The 19,178-nt window shown below is 36.5% G+C and overlaps 1 protein-coding gene across 6 annotated transcripts in view; it reads left to right on the top strand.

Moving 5' to 3' along the window:
• ARSK (arylsulfatase family member K) overlaps positions 1 to 19,178 on the top strand; it is a 51,613-nt gene that overhangs the window by 19,065 nt on the left and 13,370 nt on the right. For 5 of the 6 annotated variants that reach the window (XM_002815745.5, XM_024247727.3, XM_054555748.2 and 2 more), the window contains 3 exons: positions 9,903 to 10,185; positions 13,567 to 13,738; positions 18,895 to 19,119. In XM_002815745.5, the coding sequence (XP_002815791.3) occupies positions 9,903 to 10,185; positions 13,567 to 13,738; positions 18,895 to 19,119 (680 nt within the window). The remainder of the gene's footprint in view (positions 1 to 9,902; positions 10,186 to 13,566; positions 13,739 to 18,894; positions 19,120 to 19,178) is intronic. The other variant, XM_009240909.4, reaches the window with a different exon arrangement.

The following is a 19,178-nucleotide window of genomic DNA, read 5'->3' on the forward strand; positions in this document are numbered from 1 at the left end:
TGAATAGTACTCCATTGTGTATAAGTACCACATTTTCTTTATCCATTTGTCTGTTGGTGGACACTTTGGTTGCTTCCAAATCTTGGCTTATTGTGACTAGTACCATAAGCAACATGGAAGTGCAGATATCTCTTTGATATAGAGATTTTCTTTCTTTTGGGTGTATACCTAGTGAGATTGCTGGATCATATGGCAACTCTATTTTTAGTATTTTGAGGAACCTCCAAACTGTTCATCATGGTGGTTGTACTAATTACCTTCCCACTAACAGTGGGAATGTAACAGGATATGGAGGATTTGCTCCATATCCTTGCCAGCATTTGTTATTGCCTGACTTTTGGATAAAAGCCATTTTAGCTGAGACGATATCTCATTATAGTTTTGATTTGCATTTCTCTAATGATCAATGTTGCTGAGCCTCTTTTCATATATCTGTTTGCCATTTGTATGTCTTCTTTTAAGAAATGTCTGTTCAGATCTTCTGCGCATTATTTAATCAGATTATTAGATTTTTTTCCTGTTAAGTTGTTTGAGCTCCTTATATATTCTGGTCATAAATATCTTGTCAGATGGATAGTTTTCAAATGTTTTCTCCCATCTGTGGGTTGTCTCTTCACTTTTTTTTTATTTTTTCCCTTGTTGTGCAGAAGCTTTTTAACTTAATGTGATCCCATTTGTCTATTTTTATTTTAGTTGTCTGTGTTTGCAGGGTATTACTCAAGAAATATTTGTCCAGTCCAGTGTCCTAGAGAGTTTCCCCAATGCTTTCTTTTAGCAGTTTCATAGTTTGAGGTCTCAGATTTAAGTCTTTAATCCATTTTGATTTGATTTTTAATGTGGTAAGAGAGATCTAGTTTCATTTTTCTGCATATGGATATTCAGTTTTCCCAGCACCATTTATTGAAGAGACTGTTCTTTCCCCAATGTGTGTTCTTGGCACATTTGTCAAAAATGAGTTCACTGTAGGTGTATGGAGTTGTTTCTGGGTTCTCTGTTATGTTCCATTGGTCTTACGTGTCTGTTTTTATGCCAGTACCATGCTATTTTGGTTACTAAAGCTCTGTAGTATAATTTGAAGGCAGGTAATATGATTCCTCCAATTTTGTTCTTTTTGCTCAGGATAGCTTGGACTATGCTGGGTTGTTGTTGTTTGTTTGTTTGTTTGTTTTTTCTTTTTTGCGGTTCCATATAAATTTTAGGATTTTTTTTCTATTTCTATGAAGAATGTTATTGGTATTTTGATATAGATTGCATTGAATCTGTAAATTGCTTTCAGTAGTATGGACATTTTATCAATATTGATTCTTCCAATCCATGAACATGGAATATCTTTTCAGTTTTTTGTGTCCTCTCAATTGCTTTCATCAGTGTTTTATAGTGTTCATTGTAGAGATCTTTTACTTCTTTAGTTAATTCCTAAGTATTTTTTTGTAGCTGTTACTTTCTTCATTTCTGAAGGATTACTTCATGGGATGGGATTACTTTCTTCATTTCTTTTTAAGATTGTTTGCTGTTGGCATATAGAAATGCTACTGATCTTTGTTGATTTTGTGTCCTGCAACTTTACTGAACTTATCATCTCTAATAGTTTTTTGGTGGAGTCTTTATGTTTTTCCAAATGAAAGTTTACATCATCTGCAAACAAGAATAATTTGACTCCTTCCTTTTCAATTTGGATGCCCTTTATTTCTTTCTCTTATCTTATTAGCTAGGACTTGCAGTACTATGTTGAATAACAGTGGTGACAGTGGGAATTCTTGTTATCTTCCAGATCTTAGAGGAAGGACTTTCAGTTTTTCCTTGTTCAGCATGATACTAGCTGTGGGTCTGTTGTATGTGTCTTTATGTTGAGGTATGTTCCTTCTATACCCAGTATTTTTTGTGGTGGGGGGGTGGGTAACCATAAAGGGATGTTGAATTTTATTAAAAGCTTTTTCAGCATCAGTTGAAATGATCATATGGTTTTTGTCCTTCATTCTGTTGATATGATGTCTCACATAAGTGTATATATTTTTTTTTTTTTTGAGATGGAGTCTTGCTCTGTCACTAGGCTGGAGTGCAATGGCAGGATCTCAGCTCACTGCAACCTCCACCTCCCAGGTTCAAACGATTCTCCTACCTTAGCCTCCTGAGTAGCTGGAACTACAGGTGCACGCCACTACACCTGGCTAATTTTTTGTATTTTAGTAGAGATGGGGTTTCACAATGTTGGCCAGGATGGTCTCGATCTGCTGACCTCATGATCTGCCCGCCTCGGCCTCCCAAATTGCTGGGATTACAGGCGTGAGCCATTGCGCCCAGCCAAGTCTATACTTTTCATGTCTTCTATTCTGAGACTTAAAAATTGAGATTTGCACTTAGTACTCTCAATATAGTGATCATTTTCATTAAGTTTTTTGGATTGGGACCGGGCGCGGTATCTCATGCCTGTAACCCCAGCACTTTGGGAGGCCAAGGTGGGCAGATCACTTGAGCTCAGGAGCTCGAGACCAGCCTGGCCAACATGGTGAAACCCTGTCTCTACTAGAAATACAAAAAACTACCCAGACTCTGGGTCTTCTCAGCTATATCACTTCTAATCCCAACTTTGACCTGCCAGACCCTTTTTGGCTCAAGTTCCATCTCCCTTGTGACTCTTTCTCTACCTCGTAGCTGCATCTTAAAAACCACCAGTTACTGGATTATTTTCTTTCTAAATTTAAATTCTGTAAATAGGGATGGTAGGCCTAACTTATATTTCATGCAAGACTCCATCATAAGTTAAGTGCTGGCCACGTTAAGTGCTAGTGCTTACGTTAGGTGCCCATACCTGGCCAGTCGACAGGCTAGAAAGGGAGTTAAATCCTACATAATGTGGCCAACTAGGTCACTCCTTCAGCAAGAGCTGTGGATATGGTGATGTGTCTGCTGCAATGACTGCTTAGTAAATTCTATTAACAACAGATAATCCGGGAATAACCCACCCGCTTTATTTTTTCAGATTTGATGGCATTTTGTCTGGGTTACATTTTCTGTATAATATTGAAAAACAAAGGTTTACAAAAATTGTAAATGTTATAGTCAAATTGATATGTTAATTACTTTAAAAGCATAAGAAAAATAATCTCCTTTTGGATATAAAATGGTGAATGTGATCTAAACCATTTTTAGATTCATAGCTGAAGTATTTTATTACAGTTTTTTCCATAAAGTAGCCTTTGGCATTTATTTTTAAAAGTACAATAGTAGGAGGGTTTTATGTCTGAGTGATTATGAGGTGGAAATACCAATTTGTTAGCTTAGCAAGTCTCATTAAGCACCTGCCTGGATCAATGTCTTGCATGTAGTACATATTCATTATTTCTTTAATTGAATCAAAAAGGCTGCCTTTGTTTAAGCTCAGACTACAATAAACATGTATACTCTCTCAAGGGCTATAGTCATCTAGGAATTCAAAGTTGTAAATAGTAGTGCTTCCACAATGATGAATTCACAAGCAGACCAGAAAATGGCTAGGTGAGATTTCACAAGATAAAATCCCTGAGTACTCACCTCCACACACACACATGCAAACAAAACTTTTCTTTGAAATATATTTACTATTATTATTATCCTATAACCAATATAATTTGTGATATAATTAATATTACTGTTTAATAGAGAAAAATCTGTGATTTTAATCATATTTACAAAGAAATCCATGAATAAGAAAAGATTAAGGGGCATTAGCTATAATAATTTTACCAAAAACTGAAATGGTTGGAATTAATAAAACTAATAAATGTAAAAGCATGCATATTTTGAGCGTTTAAATAATGTATATTTTAAAATGATGTTCCAACCTGAATTTGCCAGGGTAGATGTTATTCATTCAACTAAAACAGACTATTTTTGGGAGTGATCATATGTAAAGAAGATGGATGACAGCCTTGTAAATCCTCTTAAAAATTGTATGTGTGTTTCTCTCAAATTTGAGAGAAGAATTCTTTTTAAGAGATGAGGTCTCACTTTGTCACCTAGGCTGGAGTAAAGTGGCAGGATCATAGCTCACTGCAGCCTCAAACTCCTGACCATAAGTGATCCTCCCTGGTCAGCCTCCCAAGTAGCTAGGACCACAGGCACATACCACCATGCCCAGCTAAGGATTTTTTTTTTTTTTTTTTTTTTTTTAGTAGAGACAAGGTCTTACTATGTTGCCCTGGCTGGTCTCAAACTCCTGGGCTCAAACAATCCTCCTACCTCAGCCTCCCAAAGCCCTGGGATTACAGGTGTGAGCCCCCACACCAAGTCCAGAAAAGAGCATTTAATGGGAATGAATATAGATTCCTTTTTTTCTTACAGAATTTATTAGGTCGATACAGAAATTTGCAAGGGCGTTTTTCAGAATCATCGTTTTTCCAATTTTTTGACTGTGAGACTTACCAGAAACACATTAGCTGCTACAATCCCATCAATAACAATGAGAAAAATAGAGAGATCACAGACTTCTAAGTCTGAGATAGTTAATCATCTTCAGTAGACTCTTAGGAAGCTGAAAGTTTATGTTTAGGCTCCTACTTCATGTGGAAAGAAAACTGTCATATTCTCATCATCAATTTTAAGGTATATTTTTTCAGATATAATTGTTACTATGTAAACTAATCCTGTGCTACTTGTAAACTGATTGTATCCAATATTTTAGCAGTAGAATTTGGCACACTGCGACAGAAAACCCACAAAGTAATGGCAAATATACAAATTTATGTAATAATTAGTTGGTGATGTGTTAAGTAGTTTTGTTTTTCATTTGTATTAGTGAGGAGTTTTTTGTTGTTAAAAATAACGAATTTAACTGCTGATTGTTGGTTAGTATATTTGGCTATCATCTGTTTTCTGGAATTGAACCAAGGTAGAAAATTCTCCTACTTATAGGCTACTGTTGAAGCTCCATTTTGATTATCCTCCATTTTGATTGAATTTTGATTAAAATTTGAGGATTTTTGCAGGAAAAAAATTCTTAAACTGTGCGTCTCAAACTTTAATATACATACAAATGACTTGGGCATCTTCTTAGATGCCCTTTGTGATTCGATGAGTCTAGGATGGTGTATTAGTCTGTTCTCATGCTACAATTAAAGACATAATTTATAAAGATGTAATTTATAAAGAAAAAGAGGTTTAATGGACTCACAGTTCCACGTGACTTGGGAGGCCTCACAGTCATGGTGGAAGGTGAAAGGCACGTCTTACATGGCAGCAGGCAAAAGAGAATGAAAAATCAAGTGAAAGGGGAAACCTTTTAAAAACCATCAGATCTCGGGAGACTTATTCACTACCACAAGAATAGTATGGGGGAAACCGCCCCCATGTTTCAATTATGATGAGTCCCACCAGGTCCCTCCCACAACATGTGGGAATTATGGGATCTCCCAGGAGCTGCTGATGTTGCTGGTCCATGGACCACACTTGGAGTAGCAAGGATATAAAGAACTGGACCTCTGGTGGAAGTAGGAGAAGATTCACAAATTGTGAATATCTTTATCAGAAATGCGTGATGATTATTTGTATCCCTTTGAGAAGAAAAGCCCCTCTTATATTTCTATAAAGAGTTGAAGTAGACATTGGGCCACTTAAAAGGGGCATGATATAATGAAACACTGAAGCCTCTCTAAGTTTATAGAGGACAATCTTCTTCAAGATAGGTATGATCCATATCTGAGCTCCTACCTGAGGATAGATTAGAGTGGTCTCTTCCAATGCACACTGTGTGTAATGAGAGAATGAGAATGAAAAAGGTAAATAATATCTTACTGTTATTATGACAATAGTTTTGACCTCATGGGCTCACTGAGAGTGTCTTGGGAATCCTTAGGGATCCCTGTACTACACTTTGAGAGATGCTGGCGTAGAGGAAACTATACATTGTATAGCTGTGCCTATTGCAAGCAGCAGGGTAAATTTATATTGAGAACAGCCACTGAATCATAAAATATCTGAGCCACAGGTAGTTTTGGATCCTCCTCATTGATGCAAGCCCTTTTCAATTGTCCTGACTGAAACCATACTCTTGGTATTCTGGACAAAATACATAGAAATGGAATGGTAAAAAATTGGTTCAAAATACTCCCAGTGGTTAAGTAATTAGAAAGCTTATATTTGGAAGAAGTTATAGCAATTACTGGTGAGGGGGAAGAACACTTAGAAGGATGAGACAAAGAAGTAGCTCTGAGCATATGAGCAAAGGATATGATTTCCAGGTGCAATAGCTTAGCCTGATTAAGAGACCATCACTCTTGTAAGAAGGGGCTGGATACATTGATTAGTAGAGAGAATTATAATGTCAAAAGAGTTATCTTGTTATTGTAATTGTAATAGATTATGAAGTTGCATATTCATATTCTCATTCTATATTTTACTCGTTGGACTGGCTGACTGGAAGTTACCTTGGGCTGGAAAGAGGGACTTTCTGGACTAAGAATTGCAGCTCCTGTAGCAGCCTACTGTTTAGGCTGCATCTACTGCTCTTACTGTGCTTCACGATGGCCCAGGAAGGTTGGGCTGGCCCAGGAAGTAGTGAAAGTAGAATGGAGAGTCATTGATTATAATTATTAATCTTTTTTGAATACATTAAAAAGTGCTAAATGATTTTAAAGTACTGTAGTATATTCATCTACTGAATACATCACTTTATACTCATGTTCTTCCTCACTAAGTTGCAAAGAAATAAATTGTTATTTTACACTTTAAGCACAGTGAACATGGGTCAACTAATCAAAGAAGTGAAAAAGTTTGAGAAAGGTAAAAATACCTTTTACCTTTAACCATAATCTTGTCTCTGCTGCCTTAGCAGTGGTTGAAATCATTTGTTACAACTCTACTTCAGTACCAGCAGTTATGGGAAGCATGCTAAAGCCATACTTATGAAAAGACAAGAGAGGATACCACTAAGATAATAGAGAAATCACATATTATTTAGTTAGAGGACAATCGCATATAATTTAGTTAAAAGCCAAGTCTGAAATCTGGCCATAATGATTAGAGTAGGCCAAAATTAACTTTATTTGAGCCATTTTACACTTAAGGGGACCTCAGTTAAAAGAATCTCAGGAACACAGTTAAAAAAAAAATAGGGAGAAGGCATAAATTTATTACCAGAAAGGTTAAATGATGTCACACTTAATCACTGTTGTAGCAAAAGATGCAGCAAGCTGGGTTCAATATAGCCATCTTTCAAGGCTTGAAAATCTTTCCTTGAGATGGTCTAGACTCGCTCATGGTCTAGACTACATCGTGAAGTCCAGTGGTTAGGTCAGTTAGCACAATCAGGGCAATAGTCTAACCTGAGTTAATCCAAAGAGTGGCAACTAATTAGGTTGTATTAAAAGCCTGCTTGTTGTAATAGTTTCTCAGCCAAATTTTCTCATGTAATACTCTCAGATTTCATGTCTAAAACACCAAAAGCAATGGCAACAAAAGCCAAAATTGACAAATGGGATCTAATTAAACTCAAGAGCTTCTGCACAGCAAAAGAAACCACCATCAGAGTGAACAGGCAACCTACAAAATGGGAGAAAATTTTCGCAACCTACTCATCTGACAAAGGGCTAATATCCAGAATCTACAATGAACTCCAACAAATTTACAAGAAAAAAACAAACAACCCCATCAAAAAGTGGGCGAAGGACATGAACAGACACTTCTCAAAAGAAGACATTTATGCAGCCAAAAAACACATGAACAAATGCTCACCATCACTGGCCATCAGAGAAATGCAAATCAAAACCACAATGAGATACCATCTCACACCAGTTAGAATGGCAATCATTAAAAAGTCAGGAAACAACAGGTGCTGGAGAGGATGTGGAGAAATAGGAACACTTTTACACTGTTGGTGGGACTGTAAACTAGTTCAACCCTTGTGGAAGTCAGTGTGGCGATTCCTCAGGGATCTAGAACTAGAAATTCCATTCGACCCAGCCATCCCATTACTGGGTATATACCCAAAGGACTATAAATCATGCTGCTATAAAGACACATGCACACGTATGTTTATTGCGGCATTATTCACAATAGCAAAGACTTGGAACCAACCCAAATGTCCAACAATGATAGACTGGATTAAGAAAATGTGGCACATATACACCATGGAATACTATGCAGCCATAAAAGATGATGAGTTCACGTCCTTTGTAGGGACATGGATGAAATTGGAAATCATCATTCTCAGTAAACTATCGCAAGAACAAAAAACCAAACACCGCATATTCTCACTCATAGGTGGGAATTGAACAATGAGAACACATGGACACAGGAAGGGGAACATCACACTCTGGGGACTGTTGTGGGGTGGGGGGAGGGGGGAGGGATAGCATTGGGAGATATACCTAATGCTAGATGACGAGTTGGTGGGTGCAGCGCACCAGCATGGCACATGTATACATATGTAACTTACCTGCACATTGCGCACATGTACCATAAAACCTAAAGTATAATAATAATAATAATAATAATAATAAAAGAAAAAAAAAAAAAAAAAAAAAGAAGAACTAGTACTCAGATAAAAAAAAAAAAAAAAAAAGAAAAGAAAGTACTTTGGTTCCTAAACATACTATATAAATCTGTGTCCTATTCCTTCTCTCAAAATCTGAGTTCTACCACACATACTGCTGGTGTTATAAACCCCTAAAATTCCACCTCTGCAACAATACTAATAGTCACATATAGTAAGAGTTTAGCTATGATTTAAGCAAAAGATGAGACGCCAATGTCAGATTGTTTTGATGGTGTGATGAATACAAAACTTCCTATTTTAGGGTTTCCCATCTGTTAGAATTAATTAGAATCTGTTGGATAGATGTAATTCTGCTGAAATTATGGTTTTTATTATTTTTATCAAAATATATTGAATATCTACAAAGAAAAATGAATTTTTATTATAGCTATTTAAATTTATTTACCTGCATTCAGAAGGCAGGGCATAAAATTTTTCTATTTTAGCTTATGTATGGGTGGTTAGTCATTTTGTATGGATTGCAATTTCTCTTAAGTGGAGTATTATGTTTTAGTATAAAATATTTTTTATTTGTGAGTTGGTATCTGGATTTTTAAAACACTTTTCTCAATTGATAGATCACTTCAGAAATACCTATTTCAACAGAAACTTAAAAAGCAAGCCTCCTAGAAATGCCCAGGACTGCTTTCTAACCAATTATGTCAGCTACATATACTTAGAGCTTGATTGAGAAAAATCAAGCAGTCAGATAAAATAAAGATTTAGAGAAAGTGAATTAATCGTTTGAGAAAGTGAATTAATTCAATTATTTAATTTGTAAATCAGTAATAAAGAAAATATCTCTGGTTTATAATGGATATGAAATTTGTATCACTATTAGCTTAGATTGCTCAGATTAAACAACTGTTCTTTTATTAAAAGAACAGTTAAAATTGTTCTTTTAATAAAAAATGATAGAGCTGGAAACAATTTAAAACCTGAAACTTCAGCAACACATGAAGTATACATGGTAGGTAGATTTTTAAAACTATAAATATTTAGTGATAAAAGGAAATTATAGTAGCTTTGGTTAGGAGTAATATCTTCTAAGTGAAAAAAAGAAGAATGTTAGAAAATTCAGTAAATAAGGAGAAATACTAGAAATCTAAAACATTTTGTTTAAATATCTTGCTGTAAGAAAAGTTAACCATTCTACATAATCTTTCATAGTTTTAAAGAACGCGTAAGTGAATATTCAATTCTTGGCTTTTTTCTATTTTTTTAATTTGTAATGCTCAATAACTTTCTTTTTGAGATCTAATATAGTTATTCTGAACATTTACAAGACTGAGTCTAAAAATTGTTTTCCATGTTGTTTTCTTAGTGTATGCTTAGTATGTTTGTAAAACTTTTTAATATACCTGACAATATACGTGTCTTTTTGCTCCCTCAGTAATCGTGTGGAAGCGTGGACAAGAGATGTTGCTTTTTTACTCAGACAAGAAGGCAGGCCCATGGTTAATCTTATCCATAACAGGACTAAAGTCAGAGTGATGGAAAGGGATTGGCAGAATACACACAAAGCAGTAAATTGGTTAAGAAAGGAAGCAATTAATTACACTGAACCATTTGTTCTTTACTTGGGATTAAATTTACCACACCCTTACCCTTCACCATCTTCTGGAGAAAATTTTGGATCTTCAACATTTCACACATCTCTTTATTGGCTTGAAAAAGTAAGTAACTACATTGTGTGTGCTCAAAAGTAGATTTATATATGTGGCTTATTGGTATTTGCTCATTGTTTCTTTTATTATCGCTTTTAAAGAAAAATTTGAAAATTATATATTCAAACTTGACCAATAACTAGTATGATAAATACTTAACGGACAATTTTACAGAAATAAGTGTTAAAAGTCAGAAGCCTGCTTCTGGATTGAATTCATTTGCTAAGGATATGTCTATAAAAAGAGAAACTGAAAGGCATTCTCTTAGAAATATAGGCAGTTCTCACTTTGCACCATTCCAGATTGTAAAAATGACCATGCAAGCTGAAACCATATAAAACAACCTTAATAAATGGGAAAAATGACCATTTTCTGGCACCTTTAAAAACATTTATCAAAATATTTTGAATTATGTTACTTTTGGTTAAAAATTGAAAAAGAAAAAATAAACTAATATTTATGTAGTACACTATAATGAAAACACTAGAAACATTGAGAATTAAAGAGGGAATTTTTTTGGTTAAAAAAACTTACCAGTAGATTGAAGAGTGCTTGCTGTCTCATCATAAAACCTATGATACAGAGAAAGCATCTTTTCTAAGACTTGGCAAATTGTCATTATTTCTTTCTAAATTTGGATTACCTTCCAACACTTTAACTTTTGCACTTTCAATGTAATGATATATCTCCAAGTTCCTTTAATGTGAAAAATTTTGCCAATATCGCTTTCTATGGGACACCTTTGTCCTTTTCTTCACAACAGCCTTCCTCATTTATGCTGGTAAATGTGCCTTCACTAAGTTCCTCTGGCTACATTTCTAGTGTCTCTTGAATGACAGCAGTGTCAACATTCCCAGCTCAGCTATTTCTTCTATAACTTCATTTACATTTGATTTGAATTTCACTTCCAGCCTTGTCACTTTTCCTTTTTTTACCCATGTTCATCTTTGTTGACTTCCCTTCATTATCTCTTTTTATAAAGTGTCACATTAATTTATTACTAGGATACAAGTACATGCTTTGTTGTCTGTGCATGTACCAGATAACTAATCACTGACACATTTTAAAAGAAATAATGATTAGTCACTGAATGGCATACATATCTGTTGTATACTCAGTGATTTATACTAAAGAGCTAGCAGCATATCAGTGTGAAAGTTTGTACTTCTTGCAGTTATTCACAGTTAACATACCCTGGTAACTGAAATCTACCGGGGTAATTTTGTTAGGGGACTGGTATTATTTAACAACACTGTGATAACTGAAATTCATGCATATCAAACCCCATGATGCATGGTCTACCTGTATTTTGAAATGTGTAATATTAAATCAATTTTAAGTTACTTTAAAAACTAATCAGTTAATTCAACTAAAAAGCGTCTGCACAGCAAAAGAAATAATCAGCATAATGAACAACCCACAGAATGTGAGAAAATCTTCGCAATCTGTACATCTGACAAAAGACTAATATCCAGAACCTACAAGAAACTCAAACAGAGTAGCAAGAAAAAAAAAAAAAATCCCATCAAAAAGTGGGCTAAGGACATGAATAGGGCTCACGCCTGTAATCCCAGCACTTTGGAAAGCTGAGGCGGGTGGATCACCTGAGGTCAGGAGTTCGAGACCAGCCAGACCAACATGGTGAAACCCCGTCTCTACCAAAAATATGAAAATTAGCAGGTGTGGTGGTGTGTACCTGTAATCCCAGCTACTCAGGAGGTTAAGGCTGGAGAATCGCTTGAACCTGGAAGGTGGAGGTTACAGTGAGCCGAGATTGCGCCATTGCACCCCAGCCTGGGCGACAAGAGCAAAACTCTCCATCTCAAAGAAAAAAGAGGACATGAATAGACAGTTCTCAAAAGAAGATATACAAATGGCCAACAAATATATGAGAAAATGCTCAACATCACCAATGATCAGGGAAATGCAAATTAGAACCATAATGTGATACCACCTTACTCCTGCAAGAATGGCCATAATCAAAAAAAAATAAAAAAATAATAGATGTTGGCGGGGATGTGGTGAAAAGGGAACAATTTTACACTGCTGCTGGGAATGTAAACTAGTACAACCACAATGGAAAACAGTGTGGAGATTCCTTAGCTAAAAGTAGAACTACCTTCTGATCCAGCAATCCCACTACATGGTATCTACTCAGAGGAAAAGAAGTCATTATACGAAAAAGATACTTGCTCTCCCGTGTTTATAGCAGCACAATTCACAATTGCAAAAATATAAAACCGGCCCAAATGCCCATCACTTAACCAGTGGATAACGAAACTGTGGTATATATACCATGAAATACTACTCAGCCGTAAGAAAGGAATGAATCATTTGCAGCAACCTGGATGAAATTGGAGACCATTATTCTAAATGAAGTGACTCAGGAATAGAAAACCAAATATCATATGTTCTCTCTAATAAGTGGGAGCTAAGCTATGAGGACGCAGAGGCATAAAAATAATACAGTGGACTTTGGGGACTAGTTGGGGGAAGGTGGATAGGGGTGAGGGATAAAAGACTACAAATTGGGTACAGTATATACTGCTTGGGTGATGAGTGCACCAAAATCTCAGAAATCACCCTAAAGAACTTATTCATGCAACCACGCCTGTTCCCCAAAAACCTGTGGAAATTAAAAGTTAGTTTAAAAAAACTAATCAGAAACACTATTTAGTGCATCCTATTTTAAAGAAAATAATGTCAGTGTTTTAGATACTTTATATCTTCTTTAAAAGTTCTAAGTGGTTTCATCTTCAAAAATTTGTCTGGAGTTAGTACTAGCCAAATGACATGAGTTAAATGACTTTCAACCAAATACTAAGTAAATGTTTGAACTTTTTGAAAGTTACATGACTAAAATATATATGAATTAAAGATCTAGTTCTAATTGTTTTTTTTACCAACACTGTACGTAAGCATTTATATGTGTTAAAAAGTCATATTTGTTTTTGACAAGTGCTTGGCTATCTCACTAGATATTGTCATTTTTACTAGTGAATTATTGGAGAAAAGAAGTCCGTATTCTTAGGTTGTTGATTCTGAAGTTTTGGTCACACAACTATATATTAAAGTGCTTGGATACTTTTCTGGACTAGCATGTACTGTCTAGTATAGCTCATATTTTTCATTGGCCTGTATAATTTTAAAAAATTTACCACTATCTCATGATATATATACAGGTACTGATATATACCTTTTGTTGTTATGACAGTATTAACAATTTGTTCCTAATTTATGTATTGATTTGCTATTTTATTTACATATTTACACTGTTCTTTTCTACTATTCTAAGTAATTAAACATTGTTGATTTCACCATACATACTTATTGGAGGAAAGAAATAGCACTATTTTGCTAGCATAACTAAGTTTTTTCTCCCCTTTTTAGGTGTCTCATGATGCCATCAAAATCCCAAAGTGGTCACCTTTGTCAGAAATGCACCCTGTAGATTATTACTCTTCTTATACAAAAAACTGCACTGGAAGATTTACAAAAAAAGAAATGAAGAATATTAGAGCATTTTATTATGCTATGTGTGCTGAGACAGATGCCATGCTTGGTAGGTGGTATAATTAATAAGCAATTACATGAAGAAAAAGTATAATATTTTTCCAACAGTCTGTAATCATGCTGCTTGGTGACTTGCATGAACAGCCTCAGATATTTCTTACAACAGTTGCTTATAACTATAGGAATCTTGACACTTATTAAAACTTGATAACTTGCGTTATTGATAGAATGAAAAGCTCTTTATATCTTAATGATTCAGAAATTCTCAGATTCATAAATGCTCAGATTTATTCATACATAAAGAAAGGGTCACGGAAGGCTATCATCTACTTGAAACATTTTACTGTCCTTAAACAGGAATCAATATTCAGCCAAACACAGGTACACATGTGATGGGTAATTGTAAGGCAGCTTAGGTTTCTAGAGATGAGAAAATTTACTTGTAGAATCTTGTGACTCCCCCAAACTTATAATAACCATGAAACAAATTCATTCTCCGCAGGCCCTTTAGAGCATGGCTTAACTAAAGTTTCTCCATGTATATTCTGGTCCAGAATCATACTGAATTTTCTTCCCTCATTCAAGCTCAGGACCAGCTCAAAACTAAACCTGCCTTCATCACATGACTGTCAAGACGTTTTGCCTGCTCACTTATAGAGCTATGGAAGTTTCCAGTTCATGTGTGGAAAAACCCTGGTTTAAAAATCTGTTTTATAACAAAAGTTATTTTCATAAAGTAATGTCATTTATTTTGCTGCACTTAGGAATGAAGCATAATTGTACTAGTGAAGCGTAGGTAGCACCTCTTCTGTACAGAGTAAACTTTGGAAGTGACAAGTGAATGTTTTTTGTTAAAAAAAAAATTCATTAGGTAAAAATAGAAAAGTATACAGCAAGAAGCAAAAAGGCCATATGGACAAATTATTTATAATATAGCAAGTATAAAAATGTATTGGCCAGGTACGATGGCTCATGCCTATAATCCCAGCACTTTGGGAGGCCGAGGCAGGCGGATCACCTGAGGTCAGGAGTTCAAGACCAGCCTGGCCAACATGGCTAAACCCTGTCTCTACTAAAATACAAAAATTAGCCGGGTGTGGTGGCGCGCACATGTGATCCCAGCTACTTAGGGGACTGAGAAGAGAATCACTTGCACCTGGGAGGCAGAGGTTGCAGTGAGTGGAGATCATGCCACTGCACTCCAGCCTGGGTGACAGAGCAAGACTACGTCTCAAAAAAAAAAAATGTATTTAAGGACTCATAAGAACTTTCCAAGTACTCAATGCAAATAAGATCTTAAGTAATTTTCTTTAATCATGAGCACATCTGTCAAATTGTATTTCATTGATATTCTCTGATGTTAGAGAATATCCTCCCATTTGCACACTAGAAATTGCATTTGAAAGTTTATAGCCATTCATTCATCCGTATCTATTAAAATGAAAGAATGTTGCCGTAGGGAGTGTGGGAATACTACTCTTGAAGTTTCTTGGGAGAAGAAAAATATGTAGCAACTCGCTTATATCAAGTTACAAAGTTTATGGAATATATTGTATCTTAATTTTTTTTTTTTTGAGATAGAATCTAGCTCTGTCTCCAGGCTGGAGTGCAGTAGCGGGGGTCTCTGCTCACTGCACCCTCTGCCTCCCGGGTTCAAGCGATTCTCCTGCCTCAGCCTCCCGAGTAGCTGGGATTATAGGCATGCACCACCACGCCCAGCTAATTTTTGTATTTTTAGTAGAGAAGGGGTTTCACCATGTTGGTCAGGCTGGTCTCAATCTCCTGACCTCATGATCCACCCACCTCGGCCTCCCAAAGTGCTGGGATTACGGGCATGAGCCACCGTGACTGGCCTGTAAATTTTAAAATCTACACTGGTCTTGTCACCAAATAGTATTTAATACTGTTCATTGTGTTTGTTAACAAACATTAAGTACCTACTAGCTGTCAGGCACTATGTTGGGCACTGGGGGAGTATAGTATGTTGAATACTATTAAGAAATTACTCATTAATTAAAGACATTTGTGGCTCACACCTGTAATCCCAGCACTTTGGGAGGCCGAAGCAAGCGGATCACAAGGTCAAGGGATCAAGACGATCCTGGCCAACATGGTGAAACCCCGTCTCTACTAAAAATACAAAAATTAGCTGGGTGTGGCAGTGTGCGCCTGTAGTCCCGGCTACTCCGGAGGCTGAGGCAGGAGAATCACTTGAACCCAGGAGGCGGAGGTTGCAGTGAACCAAGATCATGCCACCGCACTCCAGCCTGGTGACAGAGCGAGAATCCATCTCAAAAACAAATAAAAAAAATTAAAGACATTCTAAGGTCTTTTCCCACCTCAGCGTCTTATGTTTTCTGTTTCGTCTGCCTGGAACACCCTTCCCTTTGCTTTCTACATGGCTGGGTTATTCTGTCTTTAGCTCTCAGCTCAGTTGTTACCTCCTCAGGAATGTCTTCCCCAACCACTCTAACTCAGTGTACCAGCTCCATCATTCTGCTTACTTTATACCTTGTCATGTTGTTTACATAGTAGTACTAATTCTTTTGTCTGTTTACCATCTGTCTCCCTTGAAGAACACAAGCTTCATAAGGGCTGAGACATTCTTTTATTTTTATTTTTATTTTAAGTTCCAGGGTACATGTGCAGGGTGTGCAGGTTTGTTACATAGGTAAACGTGTGCCATGGTGGTTTGCTGTACCTCTCAACCCATCACCTAGGTATTAAGCCCAGCATGCATTAGCTATTTTTCCTAATGCTCTCCCTTCCCCGACAGGCCCCAGTGTGTGTTGTTCCCTCCCTGTGTTCATGTGTTCTCATTGTTCAGCTCCCACTTATAAGTGAGAATATGCAGTGTTTGGTTTTCTGTTCCTCTGTTAGTTTGCTAAAGATAATGGCTTCTAGCTCCATCCATGTCGCTGCAAAGGACATGATCTCATTCCTTTTTATGGCTGGGTAGTATTGCATGGTGTATATGTACCATATTTTCTTTATCCAGTCTATCATTGATGGGCATTTGTGTTGATTCCATGTCTTTGCTATTGTGAATAGTGCTGCAGTGAACACACGTGTGCATGTATCTTTGTAACAGAATGATGTATATTCCCTTGGGTATATACCCAGTAATGGGATTGCTAGGTCAAACGGTGTTTCTGGTTCTAAATTTTTGAGGAATTGCCACACTGTCTTCCACAATGGCTGAACTAATTTGCATTCCCACCAACAGTATAAAAGTGTTCCTATTTCTCCACAACCTCTCCAACATCTGTAGTTTATTGACTTTTTAATAATTACCATTCTAACTGGCATGAGATGGTATCTCATTGTGGTTCTGGTTTGCATTTATCTAGTGATCAGTGATGTTGAGCTTTTTTTTAATATGTTGGCCACATAAATGTCTTTTGAGAAGTGTCCATTCATATCCTTTGCCCGCTTTTTAATGGGGTTGGTTGTGTTTTTCTTGTACATTTGGTTAAGTTCCTTTTAGATACTGGATATTAAACCTTTGTCAGATGGATAGATTGCAAAAATTTTCTCCCATTTTGTAGGTTGCTTGTTCATTCTGATGATAGTTTCTTTTGCTATGCAGAAGCACTTTCATTTAATTAGACCCCATTTGTCAATTTTTGCTTTTGTTGCAATTGCTTTCAGTGAATTTGTCATGAAATCTTTGCCTGTGCCTATGTCCTGAATGGTATTGCCTAGATTTTCTTCTAGGGTTTTTTATAGTTTTGAGTTTTACATGTAAGTCTTTAATCATTGTTATTCAAGATTGCATCCTAGGTGCTTAGCATCATATCTATAGTGCTTGGCATATAGTAAGCACTCGGTAAACATTTATTGAATTAGCATAAATGCTAAGAATTACAATATGTTGTTGTAACTACAGTAATATGCAAGTTGTAGGCATCCTGAAGAACAAAGTGATTTACTCTACCTAGAAGAGCAGGGAATGATGCTTTGCCAGAGAGATAATGCATGTTTGAGCTGGGTCATAAAGGAAGAACAGGAATTTGTCAAGTAGACTGTGGGAGAAAGGGCATTCACCATAGATGGCAGAGTATATGCAGAGGCAAGAAAGCGTAAACTAATATGGTGTGTGTTTAGGAGGTTCTGAGCAGGTTAGGATTGTTGAAAGGTAAAGGTCTAGCAGGTAGCCGAGGGTGCTGAGTGTGGAGGGTGGACAGGGGCCTTGCTTGTTATGCTAAAGAATTCGACAGTGGGCAGCCATGGAAAAGTTTCAAGCAGGGATGTGACACGATGGAGTGATTAGGTAATTTAGAAAGATAGACACCAGGATAGTACAAGCAGAGGAAAGAGGAGTAGGGGCAATACCGATTAGGAAGTAATTCCAGTTGTCTAGTTGAAAAATCAAGAGAGTCTCAATTCTGCGAATAACTCCATAGAGCAGTGAGTGTCAATCCTGATTACACCTCAGAATCTGTAGGTTTTTAAATTAATATAGACTCTTCTACCCAGATTCAGGAACTGCCAAAATAGGGATGACCCCTCTCTCTGACCTGTGCTTTCTTGTGATTCTCTTAATTACAGTAGGAGGAAGTTTGAGAACACTGAGACAGGAACTGGTCAGAGGAATTTTACTGTCCCATTATTCCCTATCCAAGAAGATGCTAAATCAAACTTGTGCACTATCTGTCCTGCTTCCAGCCATTCTTCAAAGGTGGGATTTCCATAATCCTCAGCCAACTTTATGAGCATGATCTGGTGATTGCTTAGAGATTTGAGAGAAAAAGTAGCAGAGAAGAGGAGTTCTGACTGCTCTTACCACTTTCTGTTGCACAGAAACTGTGGGTCAGAGGTGATACCAATCTTTTTATCATCTGAGACATGTAAAGTGCTCATATCCGACTGATCTTTCTTTTCTCATTCAAGGCACTAGGGGAAGATTTTTTCCCCTATTCCCTGATAGAAACCTAGAAAACAAGCCGGCATGAGCTCCAGATAAGCAGCTTTGAGCAAGAGTTCCCATGGGTATTATATTTTCTTCTTCCTCTAGTCAGCTGAAGAGCAAGCAGTAGACAGACCACTGTCAACTTTAGACTTAACTTGAGAACAGTAGGTAATATTCAGATGTTAAGAAGCATAGTAACAAACTCTTATAGGGTAGAGTGGTTATAAACTTAATATGATAGAATAAAACATGAACTGAAAGTTTTAATTGGTTTGTCGTGATTTCTATTGTAGGTGAAATTATTTTGGCCCTTCATCAATTAGATCTTCTTCAGAAAACTATTGTCATATACTCCTCAGACCATGGAGAGCTGGCCATGGAACATCGACAGTTTTATAAAATGAGCATGTACGAGGCTAGTGCGCATGTTCCACTTTTGATGATGGGACCAGGAATTAAAGCCGGCCTACAAGTGTCAAATGTGGTTTCTCTTGTGGATATTTACCCTACCATGCTTAGTAAGTAATGCAGTTCTGTAAATATTTATTTGTAATAATGCTGGAGAATGCAACTGAAG

This window comes from Pongo abelii, chromosome 4 (assembly GCF_028885655.2).
Source record: "Pongo abelii isolate AG06213 chromosome 4, NHGRI_mPonAbe1-v2.0_pri, whole genome shotgun sequence".
Taxonomy (NCBI): domain Eukaryota; kingdom Metazoa; phylum Chordata; class Mammalia; order Primates; family Hominidae; genus Pongo; species Pongo abelii.